The 17,328-nt window shown below is 32.0% G+C and overlaps 2 protein-coding genes across 2 annotated transcripts in view; both read left to right on the forward strand.

Moving 5' to 3' along the window:
• Nucleotides 1–17,328, forward strand: part of LOC123697439 (probable G-protein coupled receptor 158) — a 151,975-nt gene that overhangs the window by 100,203 nt on the left and 34,444 nt on the right. The window contains exons 3-4 of the mRNA XM_045643961.1: nt 6,407–6,590; nt 16,097–16,220. Of these exons, the coding sequence (XP_045499917.1) occupies nt 6,407–6,590; nt 16,097–16,220 (308 nt within the window). The remainder of the gene's footprint in view (nt 1–6,406; nt 6,591–16,096; nt 16,221–17,328) is intronic.
• Nucleotides 1,607–3,609, forward strand: LOC123695170 (sporozoite surface protein 2-like). Its single transcript, XM_045640932.1, has one exon. The coding sequence runs from the start codon at nt 1,624–1,626 to the stop codon at nt 3,175–3,177; it is 1,554 nt and encodes a 517-aa protein (XP_045496888.1). The 5' UTR covers nt 1,607–1,623; the 3' UTR covers nt 3,178–3,609.

Below are 17,328 nucleotides of genomic sequence, written 5' to 3' on the forward strand. Positions count from 1 at the left end.
TTTTCATTTCTGTTGCTGTGATCATTTTTATGATTAATGAGTACTATAATTAAAAAAAATTATTTTTATTGAATCAACAAAATTATGAAGACAACAATCATCATCATTTTTTTTTGTTTTCGTAACAAAACCAAATTATTATGCAATTACATAGTTCAAATTTAGAGATGTTACATGTCGTGGTAGTATTTGGCTTAATTTATTATACACTAGGTTCCGGCCCGCGGCTTCGCCTGCGAAGTCAAAGAAAAACCCGCATAGTTCCCGTTCCCGTGGGATTTCCGGGAATGCGTCATTTTCTCGGAATATAAAGTAGCCTATGTCCTTTCTCGGGTATCAAAATATATCCATGCCAAATTTCATGAAAATTGGTTCAGTAGTTTAGGCGTGATTGAGTAACAGACAGACAGACAGAGTTACTTTCGCATTTATAATATTAAGTATGGATTCTTCATGACGATTTCCCTCACCAACTATAACAGGATAATAACAAAAAGTTATTTTAAGATCGTTTATCAAATGTGGAGAGACCAAGTGTGTGAAGTCTATGTAGGTATATCAGTTTTGTATCAGAAAAAGAAACGGCCGTGACTTATAGCCTATGGTGATATGGACGGTACTTACTCTATCTAGAGTATAGCTGTTAGTCTGTTTGTCTATCATCATATTAGTCTTTTGGCGCGATGGAGAAAAACGATGAGAGTGAATTTTTACGATGCGCGCGCACACCGACACCTAAATTTAACAGCATGAAGTTAGTTCTAGGTGGTATGAAAATTGATTACTATGTTCAAGTTGTATATTTTAGTATTTTTTCCATACGCCAAAGAAGTATAACTTCTAACGTGTGTACATAAGTACACACACTCTTTTTTTTTTAAACAATTTACATAGGTATTACAAATTTCCGTAGCATTGTATCATAATCCATACTAATATTATAAATGCGAAAGTAACTCTGCCTGTCTGTCTGTTACTCAGTCACGCCTTATCTACTGAATCAATTTGCATGAAATTTAGTATAGAGATATTTTGATTCGCGAGAAAGGACATAGGCTACTTTATATCCCGAGAAAATGACGCATTCCCGGAAATCCCACGGGAACGGGAACTATGCGGGTTTTTCTTTGACTTCGCAGGCGAAGCCGCGGGCCGAAACCTGGAAATAGGATAGGTTTTATCCCGGAAATCCCACGGGAACGGGAACTATGTGGGTTTTTCTATGACTTGTTATGTTATAAATTTTATGTTTGTATTAAATAAAAACAATAGTTGCTTGATACACATCTGTTTTTGTGCATTGTGACATGATTTAAAAATTTTTTCGATGAAAACTGCAGTCGAGATTTTTAAAAATGACCTAATATTTCGACCAATTTACACAATACCTATTGTACACTCAAATCTATAATATTTATTTTATTTTTTTATTTATTGGAAACAGATAGACAGGCGCGAGCGTGGCAAAATAAATTGATTATGCTTAATAAATTGATTAAATATCCAGACGAAGACAAGACAATAAGCAAGTGTTATCAGTAACTGATAAAAAAAGTTTGAATACTCTCTTGAGATTAATTAATTATTGATCTGCAGTCATAAAACAACTATTGAAGTATCAACATGCTTCGTGTTATTTTATTAATATCCATAATTCTTAATTTTGCGAATTGTATTCCGTGTCTTTCAGGTGACTGCGGTTTAAATGCTAATATCGGCAATCAAATTAGTAACGGGAATATCGATTATTCAGATTATCCAAACCCGAGTGTAGATGACGCCCTAGACAACCGTATAGAAGACCACGATGAATACCAACACTCCGGTGATGGAATTGATCCCGACGATCACTTTCAAGCCACAAACATTGGACATGTTAACTCGGGTATCCAGATTACACAACCTCAACCTGGATATAACGTGTACATACCAGTACAACCTCCTCAGGTAAAGCCTCCTAACCATGTGAAACCGAAGCCAAGTCCCCCAATACGACCTAAAAAACCAAACCATGGGCATGTGAAACCTACTAAGAAACCTCCAAAACAACCCAGAAAACCTAATCCAGGTCAAAAACCTTCCGTTCAATGTACAAATTTTAATAATTGTATCGCTGGAACTAATGCAAAACCAACCAAGAATTCTAAAGTAAATATCCAGAGCAATGGTCATGTAAAACCTACTAAAAAGCCTCCAAAAATTACTAGAAAACCAAACACCAAGACTACTACTAAAAAACCACATGTTAAATGTACAAATAATGGAAAATGTGATTCTGGGAATAACGAACAATCAAATCAATTTACAACTGCTACTCCCGAAAACACTGGTACTATTATAGGCCCTCCTGTTAAATGTACGAGTAATTGTGCGACTGGAACAAAGGCAGAACCAACCGATAATTCTAAAGGAAACACACTGGACAATAGTGACGTGAAACCTACTAAAAGACCTCCGAAAATTTCTAAAAAACCAAACATCAAGAGTACTACTAAGAAACCACATGTTAAATGTACAAATAATGGAAAATGTGATTCTGGAAATAATGTGCTACCAAATCAAGCTACAACTCCCAAAAATTCTGGTACTATTAAAAACGATAATAAATGTGTAAGTAAAAAAGTCTGCACTATTACACAAGATGATGTAGGTAAAGAAATCGAAAACTGTACGTACTATAAAGATTGTAATGAAACACAAAATCCTAAAGGAAATAATAAGGCCAAGCCCAAAAAATCTGTGAATTTCGACAAAGTGTTTGATAACCTAGCCAAAAAGGTAATTGCCTTTGATAAAGCAATTTTGTTGCATTGCACAAAATATCAAAACGAAGTCTATGAGTTTTACGGAAAAGACAAGTATACATTAGAATACAAACTACCAATGGGATATAAGACTGAGGATTTTGATGTGAAGGCAAAGCATAGGGTTATTTATGTTAAAGCAAATAATCAGCAACTGGGTAATTTTAATGACATAAGATTGGTATCTGATATATTAAATATAGAACATACAGATTGGGAGTTACATGGTGATAAACTGATAATAAATATTCCATACAAGACGCAATTGGAACAACAAAGCAAAATTATTTGTTCTAATACAATAAATAATAATACTATACCAATTTTGCCATTAGATGACCAGGTGTTTGTCTATAGAATGCGTAAGCCATAAAAATCCGTTGAGTATTATAATTTGTACTATTAGTATTTCGTTGTATCTATTGTATTGTGCGTGAATTAACTTATAATAAAACAGAATTGAAAGTGTTGACAATTAGTGATATAAAATTTCAAGTTGTCTAACAATTTAATTTGTAAGTCAAAACCTAAATTAAAATTTACATGTAAGTTTTTAAATACTACACCAATTTTGTCGTTTGATGATGATGTTATTCACTTATAAGTATTAAATATGCATTATTATAATATTAGAATCATTCAACATTCTTAAATATTATGATTTGTACGTATTTGACTGTTTTGTTATATTGTGTAAGTATATTGTGTTTATTAAACAAAATTTAAAATGATGACTATTATAATTATGGATAGGAATTTCACGATTATATTTAATATTTTAAGGGCCGATTTTTCAATCCTTGGTTAAAATTTATCCGTCCAATTAAGTATTACACGAACATTTTAAAATGTCACCTGTAAACTGTCAAATACGGACAATTATTAGAATACATTTTTGAAATGGTAGTTAAATAACATTTCATGAATAAGATGAATAAGTTTTAACCAACGATTGAAAAATCAGCCCTAGGCTAAACCTAATTAACAATTAAGTTTTCGTCATGTAACTGCTATCTAATAACTACTTTGTTTTTTATTAAATTTGTTTTATGTTATGTTTAATAAAGTTTTTCACATACTTTCTTGTTATTTTCAAGTTTTTCCCTATCAGTTAACATTGATCCGTTTGTACTTTATCAGCAAGTTTCAAAAATAGCATAAAGTCATTGATAGCCTATTTGAAACATTTTCCTTAAATTTTCATAAAATTATTTATTTATTTTTAAAATACGTTTGCATAATAAGATTAAAATGTAGTTATCCGTTCTCGTCTGTCTGTCGACTTGTCATATTATGCACAGTTGACAGATATACAGGGTGTAATCGTTAAGTGTGCACAGGCGATTATTCCGTAACTATTGCAGATATCAAAAAACTTTAAACTGATATCGAAAGTACTTAACCTAATGAGTAAAATGGTCATAATAAATTTTTAAAAATAAAACGAGAAATATCTAAAAAATTAACTTGAAACCCTCCCATACATTTAGTATGAGATACGAATATCCCATGTACATGGGTTGATCCAAAAGTAATGATAATCAATATTAAACAAGGTCTTTACAGTTATAATAATTATGTAGTTCTCTAGATAGTCTTCTAACTAGAAAATATACTTCAATATTTTTTTTTCTAAACTTAAAAAAAAAAAACTTTGACTTCATCCACAAAAAACCCTCCCAGCAACCATCACTTCGCTGTCGTCTTAAAATAATTTATTGCTAAGAAAGTGTTTCTTTTGCCGAAGAAAGAGATAAAAGTAAATAGGAGCTAGATCTAAAAAATAGGGTAGGTGTTCAAGCATTTGGAATGCCGATTTTTGAATGGCAGCCATCGCAACTGCCGCTTTGTGATCTTGTGCGTTGTCTTGGTGAAACAGCGTTCAGGTCCGCAGTTTGCCATGTCTCTTTTCCTTACTAACCTACCGCAATCTTTTAATTTGGTCTGTTTAGTAAGAGCCCCATAAAGTGGCTACCTTTTTAAAATATTCCACCATAATTATTCCTTCAGCGTCCCAAAAAACATCCGCTTTAATCTAACCTACTGATTTTTACTTTGAATTTCTTCATCGTCACTTTGGAAGCTCGCATCCACGACATTGATTGTTTTTTTGGTTTCAGCATAAACATGGTGAACTCGGGTAACGTCCATGATCACAAAACGTGACAAAAAATTATCCTGATATCATTAAAAATTAGAAATTTACCCTCTACATGTCGAATCGTTGTTTCTTCTTTTCGCCGGGAAACATTCTGGCACGCACGGTTCACATTCAAATTAATGTTAATAATTGGAAACGTGGCCTGTTGATATGATTTTTTTGTGATTACTTGGTGAATACATGAGCAAGCAAAAAACATTTATTTTATATTTTTATGTGCACAGGAAATACCCAATTATCATTACTTTTGGATCAACCTAGTACATTTAATATGAAAGATTTTAGCTTTTTATTTCTTTTTTTGGTTTTCTGCTTTAATTACTTCGCAAATTTGAAGGGAAGTTCATTTAGAAACTGTAAATGGAGCTCCTTATTGTATTGCACAATGAGGACATCACTTCGAAAATCTGTTATGAATACAAAATGTATGGGAAATAAAATGTATGGGAGCGTTTAATGTAACATTTTTGGATATTTCTCGTTTTATTTTTAAAAATTTATTATGGCCATTTTACTCATTAGGTTAAGTACTTTCGATATCAGTTTAAAGTTTTTTGGTATCTGCAATAGTTACGGAATAATCGCTTGTGCACACTTAACGATTACACCCTGTATACTACGTACATAGGCTGTATCTTTTTTAAGATTAACAGACAGACAGTGAAGTTTTCACAAAGGCTTGTGAATATGTAGGTACAGATTTTAAAGAACTACATAGCTAAAAAAAATTAAAGAAATTTCCAAAAACACTTAATACTTATTTCAAAAGAATGAACTGCATAACGTTATCATTATTATCTCGTTATTTAGATTAAATTGATTTTTAAGTTTTAACTCAAAATTGCTTCATTCATGAAAGTATGTCTATTGTGTATGTTTTATTTTAATTATCTCTATTCTCAAAAGTATTTTATTTAAATCTATATTAACCTTATATTTGCCAATGATTTGAAATTTTGTTTTTATGTATGTAACGAATAAACTTAATAACTAATACAAATCTAAGCTAATACATATTATATTAGCTGCGTTTTTACCGAGTGACATTTATTTAACACTATTTCAGTAGCTTTACCAAGGTATTTTTGTATGTAACAGACTCTCTTAGACTTAATTTAATTCAAACTTTTTAAATCTATCAAGTATCGGTGACAATAAAATTCATGATTTTGTCTTTAATCATCAATTAGTCCAACTTAAAATATAAATTATACAATAATTAATAAGCTTTAATGCAAGAAGCGAAAGAGATGTTTTTAGTATTATAAACCTATCACTATTATAGAATATATCTTAGGAACTAATACAGTATCATGTATGTCTTAGCTCAACTCTGGTGAAGCCTAAGCGTGTATATCTACTTGCCCCGGATTGTTATAAAATATCTTTAGTAATTTATCTACACCTTTTTGTTATAATTGGCTATAATTGTTATCCCCAGGTTACAACACATACACCTACAACGATACAGCGCACACAGAGAGGGAACAAGATGAGATCTTAGCTGTGACGTATGACGATGGCAAATGGTCGAAGCCGTACTACGACTGCGGTGGTGGCAACATATGGATGTTGACATACACTGTACCTTTCTTTGGATACAACAATGGAACGTATTTTTTCAAGTGAGTGAAATATTATTTTCTTGGTTGATATTAGTGTTGGAACGAAGTTCCTTATCGCACGTTGCGAAAGGGGGCTAGACGGAAAAAAATTAAGACGAAAAGTCGTAATGACACCTTTTGATATAAGTTGTGAGCCGTGCGGCGTGCGTGTGTTTCTCTGTTTGTTTCTCTCTAACTTAAAACTTCGTTTAATCTGGGTGTCCTTTGACACCCCTCAAGTTTATTTTCCTTTTATTTATATTATTTTAAAAACTAAATTCGACAATTGTTAGAATTGGAAACGTCCACGTCGGGATAAATAATACAATTAAATACATTTAATTAAAAACTCTATTTTCTAAGAGTCATTGGATTATAGTCGAGTTTTCGGTATATTATTTTTTGTTGTTATACTTTAGCGTTGTTATAATTAGATAAAAAGGAATCTACGCCACATTTTGATGGTTTGACAGATTATAATAATGCAAAATTGTATAAATAACGGCCAATTTTGCATAGTAGATTTTAGCAAGAAATTATTATGTAATCGAAGTCCAGGTTGACTAGTGCAACCTTTTACCTTTAGTGTATAGTGAATTAGTTGCATTTCTAAAGCTTCCTTTAGCACTTTAATTGCAAATTAATATAGAAGCATGTTTAACCTGTTAATTATAATTGATTAATAAAAGTTAGCTAACTGATTTTAAATGGATTTTATACTTATGTAACAGTATAACTCTCAAGATAAATTATATATTTAGGTATTTCATATTATTGAGATTCAAGGGTATGAATTCACGTTAGAAGATTTTTCTTCTTGTTTATCTCGTAATGAAAACATTACTCTTTTAGTGATGTAAAATACACCCCCATTCGATTTGTATTTTTACTTCCTTCACGAATAATTTACTAAATCTGTGTCTTTAATAACTTAATTATGGAACCACCAGACAATTTTTATGACGGAGCATTATGCAAATCTCAAGAAAAATATTTTAATACACTTCGCACCGTTAATTTACATTTTTAAAGGCTTGGCATAAATTACGACAAATCTTGAATTCCCTTGTGAAAATTTTTAAGTGGGTAGACATGATAAACACTCTTAAATATAGAGCAGCCGTCAGCGAGTTTCTAACGGGCTAAAATATAATGTCACGAACAAAATGGTGTTTTAAATCCGTCGAAAATCTTAAATTTCACCCACGGTAACAAATGAGAGAAAGCCGTTTTAAGATTTTTCATTTTTACTTATCCAATTTCGATAGATCTTTTACCTAATAATATTATTATTAACTGATTTAGACTATTAGCTGTGCCGCTAGGTTATCTTAATTAAGCTCATGGCTTGTTCTGCTACATAAGCTACATCACTGCCAAATATCACTTATCGAAATCTGGTCAGTGGTTTTCCCGTGAAAGATAAGCAAACATACATACATCCATCTTAACAAACTTTCTTTTTTATAATATTAGTAGGAAATTTTCAACGAGTTCTTTCGTATTTTTTAAATTAGTACCTGGATGGATGCTGAATATAATATATATAAGTTGCTAACTGCTCAGGCATCGCCCCGGAATGGCGGAAGACGTGAGTTCGAATACCGCCTCGTGACCAATTTTTTTTAAGCTATTGCTATCGCGGGCCTTGAGCGCGGGGACCGAATCGAGAAATTCCGTAACGAAAAAACCTCACGCTTCCCACTCCGACGGGCGGAGGTGTGGCTTGAAGACAGCATGCAATAGCTTTACCGCGGCAGTCCCCGAGTGCCGAGTCCCCGAGTGCCGTTAGTGTGATATAAAAAATTATATTTTAAAGCATTCGAATGTTATAAAAAACTAAATATCAAAATATACAGACGACTTCAAATTCAGTAAAATACAAACATCCAATATTATCTACATTACGTTAGCTATTAGTAGAGAGGAGGGCATAATATGTTAAATTCATGGACGGTAATAAAAATGAACAGTGACGTCATAAAGAAAATAAATTGGTGTATGAATAAAACATTTTAAGCTGATACATGTGCTTTTATATGCTTGATGTAATTCCATTAAAACGATGATGTGGTATCGCAGCATCATTCGCTACCTTTTCATACAACCTTTATCCTGTGGCTTCACTCGCGTGGTACTCAATTAAAAAGTATGCTAGTGAACTAGACCTATCTTTGTGTAAATTTAATTTAGACCTAATTTGCCATTTTTGTATAAGAGTAAAAAACACTATTTGTTAAGGAACTTGTTGAATGAATCACATACAAAGCTAATTTTTAATTTTTCATAAAAATAAATTAACAAGACACTGTTTTGGTGGGAGCTTTTTTCAGTCGATAATGTTGATTTTAATATTTTGGTAAAAATCAAATTCTATATTTTCCATAACATTTTTTAGCATATTTATGTTTCTCTATATTTTTTTATTACACTTTACTATCTAGTAAACAACCCTAAGACGGATCAACATAGCACGGAACATGGAAGTTTCTAGAAGCATCCAATAACATTAACGTAATTAATTCAAGGGACGTTATCGGAAACTACAACTATTTCCTCTAGTACCCTTCGGATAAAATCATCCCATTGGTACAGTGGTTAGTGGCCAAGTGAGATAGGTTCGATATTAGTCGAACTGGCGGATGATATTTTATAAAAGCTATTATTTTCTAAGATTTGGATAAAATCATTTTATGAATGACTCGTTAAGGCTCGTTTTTTTTTCTAATTTAATCTCCTTCAATTATTTTTAAACTGTTTTTTCCAAAAAAATATAAAAAAATTTCCCAAATAATCAAATTCAATTAGTTTTTTTTAACCCTTATTCAAACGCGAGCCTGTGGAGGAGTTAACAAAAAAGTAAGATACGTTCCTGGGTAATTTTGGGTCGTAGATTTCAAAAATGCACACAAAAGAGGGGTTAGTGGGGGGAAGTAACCTTTTTTTGGTGGGAAGTATATATCCCGTCATCTGTTCTCTCTTGTAAAAAGGTTGGAAAGGTGGGAACAGCTCCCAGTGTCCTAGTATGACACCAATATTTTCAAACACTAGCTAGTTGCCCTGACTCCACTTGTGAATTAAATATTATCGTAAAAAATTACATAGATCATATTTTTTTATAAAGCAGTTGAAAGTACTCATCAATGCAAGTTTCTTTTACTAAGGGAAGAATTCGGGAATTGAAAAATGAATGACTTCAACATAAACAAGGCATTTTTCTAAAACAAAATAAAAGCAATAGGTAAATACTAATGTATTGAGTTAAGATGTCTAATTATCTGATCAGGAAATAATGAATAATAATAAATAAGTTGCTTAAACCAACTAAAAAAGATTATTTAGACACACGGATTTTATATATAGAATTTCCGAATGTCGTGTGCAGTGAAGAACACTGGCATGATATCTTCCCACTTATAGACTTAATTTCAATCGACTCTACCAAGGTATAAACGAAAGATTCTGGGCATATTTTTACGTTTCACGCAACCGTAATATAGTCCAGTTTACATAACTAAAACTCAAATCTACTTATCTAATTTTTTTTCAGCACTACACAAAAAACTAAAAAATAACGGTCGTTTTCGGTGGCAAAATTACGTCACCTGACTTTGACGTGTGTTTACCATGACATGTAATAATTCTCTGAAAGGAGTTTCCATGAAAAAAAGTTCTCTGAAATGTTAAGATTGCGTAGATAAATATTACACTGCATTAGGTTTAAGCATATAAAAATAAAACACGATTTACTTCAATCTGAGACGTGGGAAGTATAGCTCCCAGCGTTTTAATAAGGGTTAACAAGAGATTTAAAAAGTTACACAAAAAATAAAGTTTTTGTAAACCTATTATTAGTACTTAACATCTCTGAGAAGCTATCAAGAAATTAAACATCATCAAAATCGATAATATATTTCTTTCGGAAAAACTTTAAATGTTGTTAAATATTAATTTTTTCCTATTTGTATTATCCTTAACGTAAAATTTTTACTCCAGATATTATTTTGCTCGGGGCTTTCCAGTTCAGATTATAAGCTGTTCATTTATATTTTAGTGTTTATATTCAGATAACATATAACATAGAAATACTAAAAGTAATTTAATTAATGGACATATATTATATTTAATTTAATTTATTGTAAATCATTTTCTTGCAATCTTTATCATTTTTAAGCGATAACACACGATTCTTACTACATTTTGAATTTATTATTTATTTTACATGTATATTGTACATAGTACATATTACGTTGTCATCGGTTGTCTGGAAGAAAAAGCATAAAGCCACAATACGTGAATTATAGACAAAAATTGCCAGGTAGTAGTTTGTACCAACTTTTTTGTATTTACATTGAAGTATACCCGATATTTCCCGTTTCATTTTTAAAAAGTTATTATCGTCATTTTACTCATCAGGTAATGTTCTTTCGATATCAGTTTAAAGTTTTTTTGATATCTGTTGTAGTTACGAAATAATCGCCTATGCACAGTTAACGATTACTCCCTGTATAATAATTAATACTCTAAGGTCAGCCTATTTACCACTTTGACCTATATTCATTCATATAATATATTTTGTCACTTTATCTGACAGATAAATTAAACGCAACATAACCAAAAGTTATGATACTGGCTGCAAACCTACAATTAAAATAACTAAAATGTAATATAATGTAAGTGGGTGCCATTAATATGAATTAATGATAATCTCCCACGGAGTCTGCACCATACATCCTCAAATAATGGGTTTGCTGCAAGAAGTAAACTTCTAAAATATGTACCATAGTTTAGTAATTTAAACTACCTATATATTTTTTTTTTTTTTTGCTAAAAATTGCATCCTAAGATTGCATCGCAAAGCTGATCGCCATCCCATGGCCTCAAAAAAATTATCTTTATTTAGTTCACAACTTCAAAACGAAACAAAATATGAATCATGTTCATTAGAGCATAGAGTTTGTTATTTTTTTTAAAGTCGATTAATAAAATTCTCACTTTATAATAGTAAAAAAGTAATATTGTTTTAATAGTCTCTCTTTCTTCTTCTTACAGGGATTCAAACGAAGAAATTATAGTGAAAGAATTCCTGGATTCGATGCTGTATTTTTTGTATAAAAAAATTACAAGAATACATACAAAATTACAAATATTTTCTCTTGATAAAATAAGCTTAAACATTACTAAAATGTAAACATTACTAAAATCTAACTGGTTATACATTATAGAAACATGTAGAACTGTAACCCCAGTTCAAAATTCGGAAACAAAACCCTCATCTAAATTTTAACCGCCCAAAGCTTGTGACCTAAACTCGAAAGTTACACAACAGTAGTATAATGGATGCAACTCGAAACCACGACCTTAACAGCTACGGTTAAATTAAACCCGACTAGGTTAAATTTGAATGGCATCACTGCATAGAGAAGTGGCCCTTAACCCGTTGGTTTAGAGTACAGTTTCAATCATATTAGCTGAAAGATGATTTCGTTACAATAAATGGAATAATTTTTTTTAAAGTTTCGAATGTTTTTGCAATTAAGAAAAAAATCGATGCATGGTTAAAAATGCTTGGTTAAAAAAAATTCAATTAATATGGTTAATCCTGTGACCTAAGAGGGGAGCTATGTCTTGACATATCGAAGATCCTAATATTATAAATGCATTTATCTGTCTGCGTAAAATTAGGAACGAAATTATTTTAAAGCCCTGAGCCCAAACTTTTTTAATCATTTGCTAAAAGGGATATTCGTAGTTTTTACTTCTATTGTTCGTACGATGAAATACGTACGTACTAAAAATATGTATAAACTTGAAAGAAAATAGGACATATATAGCGCCTCGCAATTAATAAACGATTTTCAGGCAATATTGCATTTTTCTGTGCAAAAATTCACCCATCTGTTAATCTAGGTCAAAGTCCATAACGTAACAAAGAGGACTATAACAACACTTTTATTATTCTGTGTACAATTACTCTATAATATTAAATCTAAACTAATAAATACTATAAGACAACACCAGATTCTGATGTTCACTTTCTTCTTTAAGCCTAGTAATATAAAGCAGATTTTTAAACTTAATTAATTTCTGACGCTATGTAATCTACTCTGACAGAATCAGCAGTTACGTCAATCTTAACTTATGGAATAATCATTGGAATTCAACACTATAGGGTGTCTACATACGAGCCATTTTATTAACTAATCAAATTTATAATATCGCAGTTTCCAGGTGCAATAATATTGTTGGTTTTTGGAATAATGCAGTATGATAAAAACGTGATTACAGTAAAATACTTAAAATCCTTAGGTTTTTGCAGCCTACGCAATTTTTCACAATATAATATATTATTAGATAGACCAGTAGTTACTTTAGTTATTTTCTTAATTTCGTTTCTAACATATTTTTATAAACACCACACATACCGAGATTTATAATTTATTTTTGTCGCTCTACCTCGTACCGGCTCCGACTGCATTAATAATAATTTAAGGATAAAACCCATATTATATTATACGTATTAACGGATCGTAACAATTAAAAATTTACTAAATTAAAATTGGTGTTGAACCGCAAAAATCCAGGATTTACTTTATAAAAGCAAAGCAGCAATATAGAAAATTCAGAAACTTTATATTGCTGATGTAAAGATTTAAACTAGTCAATAAATTAAATGACTTGTTGAAACGGCTAACACGCTCGTGTATCACGAACCTAATAGTAGAAAATGCTAAATAATTGAATAAGTTTCAAATTCTGAATTGAAATACGAAACTCGGTGCCGTAAATAGAAATTTGGTTTCAGTCACCATGAGTTTGTGTTACGTCGTAATTTATTATCAAATTAAACTAAGTATTGCATTGAATCAGCAAATAGGATATACATTATTGGACTACATTTTTATTGGCCTCGCTGAAAATAATACGTTATCTATATTAGTTATGAGTAATGTACCTTTCAGTTGGTGAATGAATTTTAAAAATCGATTTAGTAACAACAATGTTTACTGTGTACTAAAAAAATATATTTTTCTAGTACAAGGTAATGAATACCTACTTTAATATTATATTATGCGATATATTGTATGTATTTACATGTTTATAACTATCTCAAATGCAAGCTTTGTCTAGTTCAACTAGAGAACGTTGCGTAATGATTTGTATTTTTTAGATTTATTGCACTTCCTTCCTAATTTGGTATTATTACACATTTATAACATAAAAAAATAAACTTATAACACATATTTATAAAAGAATATCTTTTTAATTTCTTCTTGATTCACCTCGGTAAAAGCGACATTCCAAATTATATTTATTTATTTATTCATTCATTTATTTATTATATAATATCAAAGGGCGTATTCAGAAAGAAAGCTTGAAACTTATAAGCGCTATAAGCGCTTATCGGCGCTTATCGGCGCTGGTAACCCGCGCAGGAAAATATATGAACATGCGCCGATAAGCGCTGATCGGCGCCGACAAGTTTGTTGAAACTTGTTGGAACTTGTCGGCGCCGATCAGCGCTTATCGGCGCATGTTCATATATTTTCCTGCGCGGGTTACCAGCGCCGATAAGCGCCGATAAGCGCTTATAAGCGCTTATAAGTTTCAAGCTTTCTTTCTGAATACGCCCAAAGACAATATAAAAGCAAAAATCTGTAAACGATTTCCATGAAAGCGTTTCTAGAATGTAACTTATTTTTAAACAGTCGCAAAATGTAAGCGACTTCGGAATGCGGGCGGCAGAAGTTTCCAGAATTCCAGCAAACATAACGATGAGTTTAGTGAAATAGCATTACATGAGTTGCCGAAACGGTTACGTACCGCTTGATTCAACTAGCCAGTGATGTAGCGCGCGCCTGCAGGCATCTGGGGCCCTTTGGAAATAGGCTGCTCTTGATTTTATTTTATAAATTGTTTATAAATTGCATACTAAGTAATAAGTGTATCCTACATGTAATAAAAAAATATAATAAAAAATAAAAATAGTTTATTTCGTTTCTAAATTTTACATAACATGGAGTAGCAGGGTAGTTTTTTTATGTATATGTTGCCGGAAATGTATGTAATCCGTCATTGTATACAATTCCAAGGAAATTCCTAAAATCGCACGGAAATGTGTGAAATAAATTATTTTATACACATTGCCTAGGAAATCTATACATTTCCTAAATAGCAATCGGAAATGTATAATGAAATAATATTGGAAGGTACGCGGGTCGATGAGGGGAGAATCTCATCAGAATTTTTGGTTTGGATAAGGGGGTGGGTTAGGTTAGGTTCGTGTTTTTTAAAACTACGTAGAAATAGGAGCCCCACGAAGTGGGGCTCCGTCGGCTCACGACCTCTTTTTGTAGAATTTTGGAAAATGACGAATTTGGGAATATTACAAAATGCCGGCCGTTTGTAATACGGCAGATTATATAATCCGACTGGGACGTGTACAAGGGGACAGCGGGACGAGGGGACTGATTACTAACCAAATGAAAATTTGATTTGATTGAATATAAGTTGATTTAAGAAATGCTAATTAGTAAGATAATATGAACATATTATTATTCTTTTACGGTAAGACTGTTACCCGATACAGTGTTTTATTACAGAAATCATTTATTTTATACATTTCCTAATACGATATTGGAATTGTATATAATTCCTAGGAAGATCATTTCCTAGGATATCTATGCATTAAATAGTTTATTAAACAATATTTTATACATTTCCTAAATGGTATCGGAATTGTACACATTTCCTAGGATTTGTACCTATACAATTCCTTGATTTCATACATTTCCGGTAACATATACAGTAATGAGATGTTACGAGAGGCCTTTAATTATTTATTTATTTATTTATTAACTAATTCTATAATTATTGTGAAATGAGTAGGTATTTTTTCACATTTTCTTCATTAAAAATTAGCGCTTTCTGCGTCCTTTCGTATTCCGTCCTGGTCCGGGACCCCAACCCTCTTAGTTACGTCTCTGGATTCCACTAGCTATGTTTTAATATATTCGCTGACCAATGACGTATAATGTAGTTTATAGTTTGAATTTCGTGCGGTTACAATTTGTTGAAAATTTAGACGTTTAGATTTCATGCTAGTAGTTGTCGAGCTAAAATGCTTGAAATAGCCTCTTGGCTTTTTTAATATTTATCTAACATTAGGAAATTATATATTGTATCTTCATCCTTAAAATATTATACATGCGAAAGTTTAAGAGGATAGGTAAAGATATGTACTATGCATGTATGTTTGTTACTTTTTCACGAAATAGTATGTGACGCATTTGAATGAAACATTACAGTTATCAGTACATCAGAATAATTGATGATAGCTCATCAATACATGTAGAAATATTTGTTTTTGCATGCGGATTCGCCGCAGCTGAAACCACGTGGCAAAGCTAATAGCTTGAGTGATCACGTTTGAAGTAGTTCCTGAAATGAATGCAAAACAAACTGTTTATCTTTATAATATTAGTATAGTATAGAATAGTATAGTACAGATAATCTGTATTCCTCAGAGGCACAAGTGGCATCGACATCGATCTCCGTCGAGTGGACATCGACCAGTGCCCTCTGAAGCCGGGATCCACGCAGCTGAATATATTTGCTGGTACTGATAAGTGCAAGAAGAGTACTACTGAGGTTAGTGACCTTGATTTCTTAAGTAATAAGCCTTTATATTATATAATGCAGTATGGTTAACTGTTTCTTTGCTCTCTATGCCGTTAAAAGCATTTGGTAGAGCGGCATTTTTTCAGCGTATAACCATTGACAGTTGGATTTGATTCTCAATGAAGAAAAATGGTAATTCATTAATGGGTGTTTTTTTTTTTCCATTTAGTGCCATATGGTTAAGTTTTAAGTGATTAGGTAGAGCGTAAAGTTTTACATACATTTAAAGAATTTCGAACGATTAGAAAACATATTGCTGGTTAAGATACAGGAGAATAGTAATATACAGACGACTTTTATGTGTCTGTAGCAGTTTTTTTTTTTTCAGTTGCACGCCTCAAGCGTAGCGTTGAGGTAGTGCTTTACTCTCACCACAGAAATCAAGTGATTTTTCGCGGATTTATCTTTATGATCATCGAACAGCGAAAACAATACCATTAAACATTAATCAGATCAAAACTTTACCGTCCATCATCTTTTACAACAAAATTTAAACTATAAAAAGCGAATCCTCATCAAGCTATAATCGTAAAATTCATATCTCAAAGCGCGTTATCTCAAAGCTTCCCTTAGGGCCTTAAGGATTGCGAATTGACGCCTATTGCGGGACACATTTAGTCAGATTGCCTCGAAGGGATCTTCGCATCAGCATATTCTAGCTTTGCGGTGTACTGCTTATGTACAAGATGTATAAGCTGGTGAAAGCTGTTTTGTTAAGGAGTTGCTTTTTTATCTTATTTTGAAGTAAAATGCAGAGTCAAAGTATTTTAAGCTATTGCATCGCTTCTATCGCGGGCCTTGAGCGCGGGGACCAAATCGAGAAATTCCATAACGAAAAAACCTCACGCTCCCCACTCCGACGGGCTCGGAGGTGTGGCTTGAAGGCATGCTATGCAATAGTTTTACCGTGGCAGTCCCCGAGTGCCACACGTCTTTTTTTATCATCTAATAGATACCATACGTTTCACATAGAGCAAAAAAAAAAAAGAAACGGTAGTAGCAGATACTCGAATAAACAGATATGTGCTGATCCATATTCCAGACTATTTATTTATCACTTTACCAAATTTCATGTAAA

The sequence above is a fragment of the Colias croceus genome, chromosome 1 (genome assembly GCF_905220415.1).
Source record: "Colias croceus chromosome 1, ilColCroc2.1".
Classification (NCBI taxonomy): domain Eukaryota; kingdom Metazoa; phylum Arthropoda; class Insecta; order Lepidoptera; family Pieridae; genus Colias; species Colias croceus.

Bases quoted from the DNA above. Each gene is read 5' to 3' on its own strand.
- LOC123695170 (XM_045640932.1), top strand. From the start codon at position 1,624: ATGCTTCGTGTTATTTTATTAATATCCATAATTCTTAATTTTGCGAAT.